General features: G+C 40.0%; 1 protein-coding gene across 1 annotated transcript in view; it reads left to right on the forward strand.

The window, feature by feature from the left end:
• The first annotated feature begins 853 nt into the window (after positions 1-853).
• The window catches only part of GORAB (golgin, RAB6-interacting), a 33,162-nt gene continuing 22,918 nt past the window's right edge, over positions 854-11,097 (forward strand). Inside the window, 1 exon segment of the mRNA XM_006887461.1 lies at positions 854-989. Coding sequence (XP_006887523.1) covers positions 854-989 — 136 coding nt within the window.

Here is an 11,097-nt window from a genome sequence, read left to right on the forward strand (position 1 = left end):
CGCTTGCGTCTTTTAATCCTTACAGCACTCTTGAAAAAAAGGTAACCTAGAGAGGTAAATGTTCAAGGCAGAACCAAAACTTTAAAATCAGAAGAGGGATATCCTAGGAAATGTCCCATCACCATCGCCAGCGATTTGCACTGTCTTCTGTGGACATAAAAAGAACTGGGAAAACAACTTATGAGATCTGTCAAGAAAAACGCGACACGTCAGGGAGAATTATTCACAAAATAAACAAGAAAACAACCCACATATTAATCTGTGGGGAGCTATGGCCTGAAAGAGACCAGGCTTCAGAGAAACAACTGCTAAATGTGTCTGTCCCTTGTCTATGTTACACCCCAGGTCTTTCAAACATTTCTTCATCAATAAAGTAGAAGTCCGCCAGCTTTCGTGAATTAACCACGATGAAGGATTCTAGCCCAGTTGACCCTTTCAGCCAAAAATTCTGGGCTTTGAATCAAAATTCCATAAACCAAAGAGGCCACTCCTCCCACCTACCAGGTGCACCGCTGAGTCCCAGAGAATTTAGAGGACCCCAGAAGGCGAAATGATGCCCTAGCCTTTCTGCCACGACTCGTGGCCACTTCCTAACTGCCTGTTTATCACCTAATTTACCCCCAAAGCCACTTTCTCCTTATCTCGCGAGTCGATTAATTTATCAATAGTTAAAAAAAGAAAGAGAGAGAAACGAGACAGATCAAAGGATATAAATGGATGCATCTCCAATATTTTCTTAGGCAGCTTCTCCGGCATTGCTATAGCCACCCTTGCAGGAAGCCGGATCCTGCGGCAGTGAGGGCTAACTGGAGCTCGACGCGCTGATTGGCTGTACAGCTGAGGAAGAACCCGGATGTGCCTGGGAGGTAGTGTTGGCAGTATAGGGGTTTAGGTTTGGATGCTCCTAAGGTACCCCCAGTCAGGGCGGATGGCGCAAGGTTGGGCCGGCTTTTCTGAGGAGGAGTTGAGGAGATTAAAGCAGACTAAAGGTAACGAGATATGCCGGCAAAAGATCAATTCCTAGATCTGTTTAAGGGGGAAAAGAGGGCAACCTTTTGGAAGAGAACGGGGCAGACAGGAGGGTGTGTATTTTGGGAGGTGTGTATTTTAGGTAGGGTGACAGGATTGAGGTGGCACTAGAGGTGAATGTTCATGAAGCCTCAGAGAAGAATCAGGTACAGGGGGACGGGAGTATGATTTTAAGATGGAAAGTTCAGGCACCCAATTCAGGTATTTCACTTTATCTCTGAAAGTAATGGTACTTAAGATGGCAAGTGAGCATAAAACCTGGTGGTTTCTTTTTTTTGGGGGGGTGTGAAATAGCCTTTTTTATTTTGAATGAAAAATAGTTCTTACTCAATTTTTATTCCTGACATAAATATCTATACATACATATATATACACATACACATGGCTATACACACACGTATATACACACACATATATCCATACACATATATACATATATATATATACGTATATATGTATATTATTGTGGTAGTGGTGGTGGTGGTGTTATGTCCTGTTGAGTCATAGGCAACTCATAGAGACTCTGAAATAAAGACCTGAACAATTGTATAACTTTCATCATTTCTTCAAGTTCATAGAGTTTCCAGAGGCAAGCTATTTAGGAATTGGATGCCACTCCTGCTTCCTAGCTTGCTTTAATCAGGGAGCTCCACCAAACACTGTCCACCATGGGTAACCATTATCACATTTGATGCTTCAGTGTCACAGTGTTTAGCATCATAGCAACCACAAGTTGCTCTGTACAGCAAATGGATAGACCAGAGCTATAGCACTTAGAAGAATGTTTGACCAAAAATAGTTAAAACAAGGCCTGACGGGTGCATATTAAAATCACCCAACTTTGACTTGGTAGCATATCTTCCTATCCACCAGGCCCACAAAGCTCTCTCTTTGTTGGTCAAGTGTGTGTGTGTGTGTGTGTGTGTGTGTATTTCTAATTAAAAGTGACTAGTAACAATCCACCTCAGCTCACTAATGGTTTGAATGCTGATCTTTGTGTGTTCCATTTAATTTCTGACAACTTCTCTTAAATTTATAGTTAGTATATTGCACATTAAAACCTGGTGGTTTCTTATAGGGACCTTTACTGCAAGAATCAGAACTGAGATGCTTAGAGGTAGGGTAAAGAAAAGGGGAAGAACATACACAAATGAGAAGAATTGTGCTAAACTGTGTAGAAGCGAGTGATTATTAAGGGGAGAAGGGAGTACAGGGTCTGAATAAAAGCAGAAATTAAGTATTTTTTCATAAGACATTTGGATTGTGTTCACTTCGAGCTGCCAAATTATTTTTACAGTTTTTTTCCAGCTCTGAAGGTCAGCAAACCATGTTAAAATATATCTAAACCTTTATTTCCACTAGCTTTGGGATACACTACAATGTTCCACCTCTCTTTATGAAATAATCACTTAGTAGATTTATATTATTTCTTTACATTTGATGAAGGAATTAAGTGTGCTGATACTTGGTGGGCTCTCTCAGTGATAATTGTTTTGAAGGCTTACTGTGGTTGAGATTTCATGAAAATCTGCATGATGATCCTGGTGGTGCACACCACTTTAAAAGCAGCTTACACCACTCTTGGTACTGTAGCTTATTTTTAGCTCTTTCTCAAAGTGTCTTATTTTTGGCACAGTTTAAATATGCACAGAAATAATTTTTTCTGTTTTCCTACACAGGTTAGGAGAAGGACATACTTTGTAGTCTAGGCCTTTACTCTGTCATATGCAAGGCATTTCTCTGTGGTGTGAATTACCTTGTTTATAATGTTACATCTGTTCTTTTGAATGGGAAAGTTATTTTTAAAACATACCTTATACTTTTTCTACCTGGAATAATACGTCTGATAGACTGTTCTTTGGGAGATAATGAAATATAACTACATTTCTTTTTAAAGAGCTTTGATGACATAGTGCATAGGTGTTGGCCTGTTAACCAAAAAGGTATGTAGTTTTAATCCATAAACCTTTCTGAGTGGAAAAGGTGGACAGTCTCCTCCTATGAAAATTTACAGCTTTAAAAAACTGAAGAAATTTTTATAAGAATTGGACTCACCCACCCACCCATCAAATTGTACAACCCCGTAATTAATGCCTCCCTCCCCCTGCACATCCTCATCCCTCTGCTTCCACCCTCTCCCACCCCTCTTGGATCCTTATACTCATTCTACAATAATGGTTTTATACGATATTTATCCTTGTGGGACTGAGTTCACTCAATATAATGCTCTCCAGTCCCTCCCAAGTTAGGTAATAATTTACAAAATCATTGCTCCTGTGTGCTGCGTAGTATTCCATTGTGTGAATGTACCATAATTTCTCAATGCATTTTTTTATGGTTGGACATTTGAGCAGTTTCTATGTTCTTGCAATGGTGAATAATGCTGCTATGAACATTGGTGTACAAATCTCCATTTGTGCCTCAGTTCTCAATTTCTCAGGCTATATTCCAAGTAGTGGAATAGGTGGGCCATATGGAATTTCTATGTTCAGCTTTTTGAGAAAGTGCCAAACTGCCTTCCAGAATGGTCATACCATTTTACAATCCCACCAACAATGTGTAAGAGTTCCTTTCTCGCCATGTGCTCTCCAACATTTATTACTTACTATCCTCTTAAACTTTGCCACTGTTACTGGAATGAGATGGTACCTCATTTTGGTTTTGATTTGCATCTTTCTTATTGACGGTGATTTAGAGCATTTCTTCCTGTGTGTGTTTGCCATTTGAATATCTTCCATTGTTGTTGTTATGTATCAGTAGGACTCCTAGTGATCCTATGAACAACAGCTATAAACTCTGTCTCATCCTGTGCCATCCTCATCATTTCTGACATACTTGAGCCCTTTGCTGCCATCACTGTATCAGTCCCTCTCGTTAAAGGTCTTTCTCTCTTTCATTGACCCTCTATCTTCCCAAGCATGCTCTTTCCAAGGAGTAGCCCTTCCTTACAATACACCCAAAGCATGTGAGATAAAGTTATCCTTGCCTTCAAGGAGCATTCATGAGAGTAGCCATCCACTTCTGAAACAACAGGATTTTTAAAACCATATGAGCAGTGGGGCAATAGGCCTGTTCTTTTTTTGCTGTGTTTTTATTTTAGCATAATTTAAGACTGGCAAAGGTAGCTCTGATGGCATACACTTAAGGGAGTTGCCCTCCTAATCCACCGTTCCATCTAATCTTCTGTAGAAAGATGGGCAGCCACCTCCTGTTGAGGTTTACAGCCTCCGAAACCCAGTGGAAGGTCTCTATGAGTCAGAATCAACTCAGTAGCAGTGAGTGTGAAGGCTGACAAGTGGAAAAGAAAGTAAAGTAGAACAATATAGATCATGTCCAACTGCTGTCAAGGTGATTTTGACTCAAAGCAAACTCTCCATTAGGTTTCTAGGGCTATAAATCCTTATAGGATGGGACTGCCCATCTTCTGCCGTCAAAGCAACTGATGAATTCAAACCTATGACAGTTTGGTTAGTGCATCATGTAAGGCGTGATGCCGCCACCAGTAGTTGTTATGTGCCATAGAGCCAACTGCAACTCATAGTGACCCTGTGTACAGTAGTAGCTCTGAACCCGTCCTGAGCCAATCACACCTTCCACCACTGCCACAATCACTATGAGATGGATTATCATCTCATCCAGGGTCTTCCTCTCCTGAGCTGTTCCTCCACCTCTCCAAGCATGATGTCCTTATTTAGATCATAGTTCCATGTAATGTCTCATCATGTTCCTCATCAGACAAGCAACCTCAGCCCCAGCAAACTTCGGATCAAGTTAGAGTTTTCAACTATGTCCACACTGAGCTTCTTATGCATTGAATGATAATTCATCCATCTTAATCAGCACCTTTTATAATTCCTCAAAGTAGGGAGGGAATATGCCTCTACCTGAAGGTCTTCAGTAGCTAAAAGTGGTTCCAGTGACTGGACAATTATTGTCAGCCAAATAATTATTTTTATTATTTACAGTGACCTTGCCACTAGGTTTTATATGTAACTGGCCACCATTCTGCAAGGATGTGAAATGTTCATGAAGTGGAGCATTCCTTATATTAGCATCTTCTAGTAACAGAAACTTCTGGTTAAGCTGTATTACAACCCTTTGTACCCAGTCGGCAGTGATTAAAGTTGAAATAGCTGAGTGGCTTGCTGTCAGAGCCTGGGCTAGTCAGTGCATACGTGAAAAACGGGAGGAGTTGTCTTGTCAACTCAAATACAGGAAACTGCATGCTGCTTCTATAACCTCCAAAGGTTTTCAAGTGCAGAACCACAGGGACATCTTTGAGGGGTGCAATTGAGATGGAGATATAGCTTGAAAGGTTATGTATGTATGCTGGAGTGAATCATGTGGTTTTCACCTACAAACATTCCCTTTGCAAAACTCAGGACTGTTTGGATAATGGTTATTAGAAATGCATAATTCTACCTGAGCCTCACCCTCAGAGTGATTGAGAAGTTCATGTGGAGCTTGTTATTGGCTGGGTTAATACCCGAAGCTCATCAGCCTCATTCAGTGGAGTGCTTAATTCAAGGTTGGTGTTTTCCTCATAGTTCTCAAGTTCAAGCAACAAATTTGGTTTGGTTTGGTTTGGTTCGGTTCGGTTCAGTTTGGTTTGGTTTGGTTTGGTTTTTAACAGATTCTGTTTTTTTCTGATTGAGTTATCTGATCTCAACCTGCTCCACATTGGTGTCCATGAAGCTCCCCCAAATCTCAGCATTTTTGGTTTTGTAATATTGAGATGGAGTCCGTATTTAATGCTCCAGTCTTTTGATCTTACGCAACAAGCACTGTAAGTCTGTCTCTCTTTGAGTAAGCAAAGTTCTATCATCAGCATAACAAGTAATTGTTAATGACCATGCCTTCAATCCTAATGCACATTCTTGTAAGGTCTACCTTCTTGAATGATTTGCTAAACACAAATTGAATAGGTATGGAGAGAGGATACAACCTTGATGTTCTACAGCAAATTCTTGGTCTAGGTATAGGTTTCACATGACCACAATTAAGTGTTCTTGAGTTCCCATTTTCTCCCCAGTGTTCGCCATAATTTATTATGATCTACACAGTCAAATACCTTAAACATAGATAGACATCCTTCTGATATTTTGTGCTTTCAGTCAGGATCCATCTGACATCAGCAGTAATATCCCTGGTGCCACTACCTCTTCTAAACCCAGCATGAATTTCTGGCAATTCTCTGTTGTACTGTTCTAGCTGTTTTTGAATAATCTTCAGCAAGATCCAACAGGATGTGGAAATTATTGAATAGGGCCAGGGTGCTCCTTAGAGGGAAGGATGGTGAAACTTCATCTAGTTTGAACATACTGTTAGGAGGGGCCAGTCCTTGGGAAAAGGTATCATACTTGGTAAAGTAGAAGGTCAGTGAAAGAGAGGAAGGCCCTTCACAAGATGGATGGACACAGTGACTATAACAATGGGTTCAAGATTACTGGAGATGACATGAATAGGACAGGCTGGGAACATAGGTTTGCTGTAGTTTGTGGTCCACTTTCTGGCACCTAACAACATGCAAAGTGGAGATTTTATTCCATTTTAAAGTCTTGACATGAGTTTAGAATCTGACATGTGTTGAAACTTTAGCAGCTACTTTCCCAAATGCCAAATTGGGAGATAGAACCCTTGGCCACATATCTCAATCACTGCATTCCTTTTCTCTGAGATCTGGCTTATTCTCAAAGGGCCTTTGTCATAAACAAATAGATACAAGATGGGAAAGGTCTTCAGATAGAATTAACTAAAATATAATGAACCTCCAGAAACAGACATGTTGTTCTATACCTTTGGTCTAGTCAGGACTGACTCACAGCTGATCCTCTATCTGGCTTTCAGAGGCAGTGAATCATTTGTGTGGGAGATGATTGTCCATCCTTCTTCTGCATGGCAGATTTGAACCACATGCCTTTAGGTTGACAGTAAAATTCCTTATTTTGCTGCTGGAGCTTCCTAGAAACAGCTATAATTAAGGAAAAATGACTATTACATCTTGAAGAGGAACAGATATGGAACACTTGGCGCTCTTATGCCTTTCTTTTCATCCCAAGTGGGTGTCAGCAGATGGGACTTGTCAGATGAACTGGGGGTCTCTAGCTAACAGTCTACCAGCATATGGGCTTGTTGGAAGTTTTAAATCCTGTAGAGCCCAAGTTTTAATTGTTTTTGGTCAGACATTATTCTAGGTGGTGTAGTACTGGTCTGTTGATTTTGCTGTACAGAGGTAACTCGTGGTTGCTGTGATGCTGAACACTGTGACACTGAGGTGCCAAATGTGATAATGGTTACACATGGTGGACAGTGTTTGGTGGAGCTCCCTGATTAAAACAAGCTTGGAAGCAGGAGTGGCATCCACTTCTGAAATAGCTTGTCTCCGGAAACTCTGAACTTGGAGAAACAGTGAAAGTTATATAAGTGTTCAGGTCTTTTGTTCATAGAGTTGCTATGAGTCGTCTACGACTCCGCACCACTTAACAACAACAACCCTTGAGTAGATACTGACTGAGAGCCAATCCTCCCATCAATTTCCAAGGCTGTAAACTCATGGGAGGAGCTGCTTTACTGTCCCTTCAAGGAGCCACTGCTAGACTCGAACTAATGGAGACTCACAGCCTTTAGGTTCGCAGTGCAAAAAAAAACAAACAAAAACCAAAAACTGTGTCCTGTCCAGTATCATGAAACAATCCAGTATTAAACAGAATAGCATGTACCTTTGATGTGCAGTCATACAGTCTCCCTTCTGTTTTATGGACCTGTTGCTGCTACATACTCAGTATCCTGCCTTTGTGATGATCTTTCAGCCATTATAAATTTTATAACCTTGGATTCCTTATCCAGCAATATAAAAATGTATCCTCATTTTAAGTCCCATGATGTGGCTATTTTCACTCCATAACAGTAAATATTTACCAGTTCTAGGCCATGTCTTCAGTTTGATTGCTGAAGCTGAGGGACCTGAAGTGCTTGCTGCAGAAGGCCAAGGACTGCAGCCTTCAATATGGATTTAGGTTCAATATAAAGAAAACGAAGATTCTCACCACTGGGCCAATTGGCAGCAACAGGATGGATGGTGAAGAGATTGAAGTTGTTAACTGCTTTAGTTTGCTTGGCTCCACAGTCAGTCCTTTTGGCACCAGCAGCCAGGAAATTAAAAGACATATTGCGATGGAAAAGTCTGCTGTTAGGGACCTCTCCAAAGTACTGAAGAGCAATGGTGTCACTCTGGAGACTAAGGTGTGCCTGGCACAGGCCATGTCTTTGCAGTCACTTGCTATATGTCAGAGAGCTGGACAATGACTAGGGAGGGTAGAAGGAGAATTGATGCCTTCGAGCTATGGTGCTGGAAAAGAGTATTGACTATACCATGGACTGCTAAGAAAATAAACAGGTTCATCTGGGAGATGGTTAAAGCAGGCTGCTCCTTAGAGGCAAGGATTCTGACGCCTTTTCTGATATACTTTGTACATGTTGCAAGGAGGGACCAGTCCTTGGAGAGGACTTTCTCTTGCTGCATGTACACCTTTTAAATTTTGAAAAAAACATAAGCTTTTCCTTGCGATAAACCAAAAACCCAGTCATTGTGTTAATTCCAATTCCAACTCATAGTGACCCAGTAGTACAGAGTAGAACTGCCCCATAGCGTTCCAAGGCTATAAATATTTACAGGAGCAGCGAGCCTTGACTTCCTCTAGGCTTGCTGCTAGTAGGTTCATACCACTAGCTTTTCAATTAGCAACCTAACTCTTAACCATCTGTGCCACCAAGGCCTTGTTCTTGCATTAAAGGCTGAGTAAGGAGACAATGAAAGGATGAACTCATGATTCAGAATGATAGTTGTCTTTGGGGTAGAGAGCAGGAAACAAAAGGATATGGATCAGACATCACAAACATGATAGTCTATTGACTTAATCAGAATGTGCTTGGGTTTTAGAAGTATCTGTCTTTTCCTTTTTAGTCTCCAATTCTAGCTTTCTGCACATTCCATTATAAAACTTTGCTTTATCCTCTTGAGCTACCACTTGAAATCTTTTGTTCAGCTCTTTTACGTCAACATCTTTTCCCTTTGTTTTGGCTTCTCATCAGCGTAGTACAATTTTCAGTCCTTTCTGACACCCCTTTTGGTCTTTTCCTTCTCCTCTCTCTTTGTAATGACCTTTTGCTCTCTTCATTCATAATATCCTTGATGTCATCTCACGACTCACCTGGTCTTCAGTCGTTGATGTTCATTGCTTCAGACATTCTTCGGATGATTTTTAAATTCAGGTAAGATAGATTAAAAATCACGTTTTGGTTCTCATGAACTGGTTTTCATTTTCTTCAACCTCAATTTGAAGTTGTTCTTAAATATTGATGATCTGTGCCACAGTCCATCCCTGGCCTGATTTTGTCTGCTGATACTGCACTTCTCCAACAATTCCTTCCATAGATATAGTCAATCTGATTCCTATGCAATCTGTCAGATGAGGTCCATGTATAAAGTCACCATTGGTGTGGGTTGTTGGTTTGTTTTTGTTTGTTTGGTTTTTTTTAAAGAAAAAAGATACTTGCAATGAAAAAACAAAGTAGATTCTATGAAATAGAGATTTATAGTCTTAGAAAGTCAGTGGGGAGCACTCTGCTGTCATACAGGATGGATTGTTTTGTTGTTGAGTGCCATCAAGTCGTACAGACTCATAGCTGACCCTTCAGTGGGTTTTCAGAGGCAGTAAATCATATGAGAGAGGATTGCTCATTCTTTTCATTTGGAGCAGCTGGTGGATTCAAACCACAGGATTGTTGTGAGTTGGGATTAATTTGATAGCAATGACAACAACAACAACAACATAGAGCTCAGTTGGCCTAGTAGACAGAAAGTGATGATACCAAGCCAAAGGTCGGTGATATTAATGCATGGCCCTCCGGCCTGGTTTTAATTGTTTTTGATCAAACATTCTTCTAGGTCATATAGCCCTGGTCTGTCCACTTGCTGTACAGAGGTAACTGGTGGTTGCTGTGAAGCTGAACACTGTGACACTGATGGGTCAAATGTGGTAATGGTTACCCATTATGGACATAATGGACAGTGTTTAGTGGAGCTCCCCAATTAAAACAAGCTTAGAAGCAGGAGTGGCAGCCACTTCTGAAATAGCTTGCCTCTGGAAACTCTATGAATGTGGAGAAACGATGAAAGTTATACAAGTGTTTAGGTCTTTCTTTTACTATGACTCGACTCAATGGCACCAAACAACAACAACAATTCAGTTAATGAATCCAGTGGTGTGAATAGTGATCAAAAGCCAATAATAGGTTTCCGATGCGAGGTATAAGAGTACACTTTGCAATTCTAGCGAATGCCAATGATACTGCTTTAATTTTTATAGTACTACTATCTTTACTTTTTTAAAAAAATGTATCTCATTTAGCCCTTTTACTAACTCTGTAAAGTGAAATAAAACTGATAATTTTCACCCAGTTTGTCAAATGAGGGAACTAAGGTATTAAATAATTGTTTTGACTGGAAAACATTAATAAAAATAAAAGCTAAACCAAGACTGTGGTCCCAGAACTTTTGGCTCTTTATTGGGAAACTTAAATAATTGTGTTATTTCCAATGAATTTATACAAAAATTGTTCATTTATTAGATTTACTATTTCTTTTCCCAGTCATTCGATAGAGTATCATTTACTGGCCATCCCCAACTTAGAATATATTCAAATTTTGGTGAGCAGTAATTAAAACTGTCTGGGTTTTAGCTTTTTATGTCTTATTGTTAACAGTGTATACTACATGAAGTTCTGCAGCAAGTTAACATATATTGCTTCCAGCCTTCAAAGGCAACGATTGGATTTATAAACATAAAATAAAAGGAAGTAATAATGAAATCATGGAACAAAATTGTTATTCAGCTTACATCATAATTAGGGTGGAGTCATCAGGACAGAATAAAATTAGGAACTACCTCTTCTTAGATCTGACTAAATATCCCACAAATAGGAGTCAGATTCTCTAGGGCTGACAATGACATAGGCAACCCAAAAAGTATAGTGTGTTGTGTGTGTGTATATATATATATATATATA

This window comes from Elephantulus edwardii, unplaced genomic scaffold, assembly GCF_000299155.1.
Source record: "Elephantulus edwardii isolate Elephantulus edwardi_28Jun2011 unplaced genomic scaffold, EleEdw1.0 scaffold00057, whole genome shotgun sequence".
Taxonomy (NCBI): domain Eukaryota; kingdom Metazoa; phylum Chordata; class Mammalia; order Macroscelidea; family Macroscelididae; genus Elephantulus; species Elephantulus edwardii.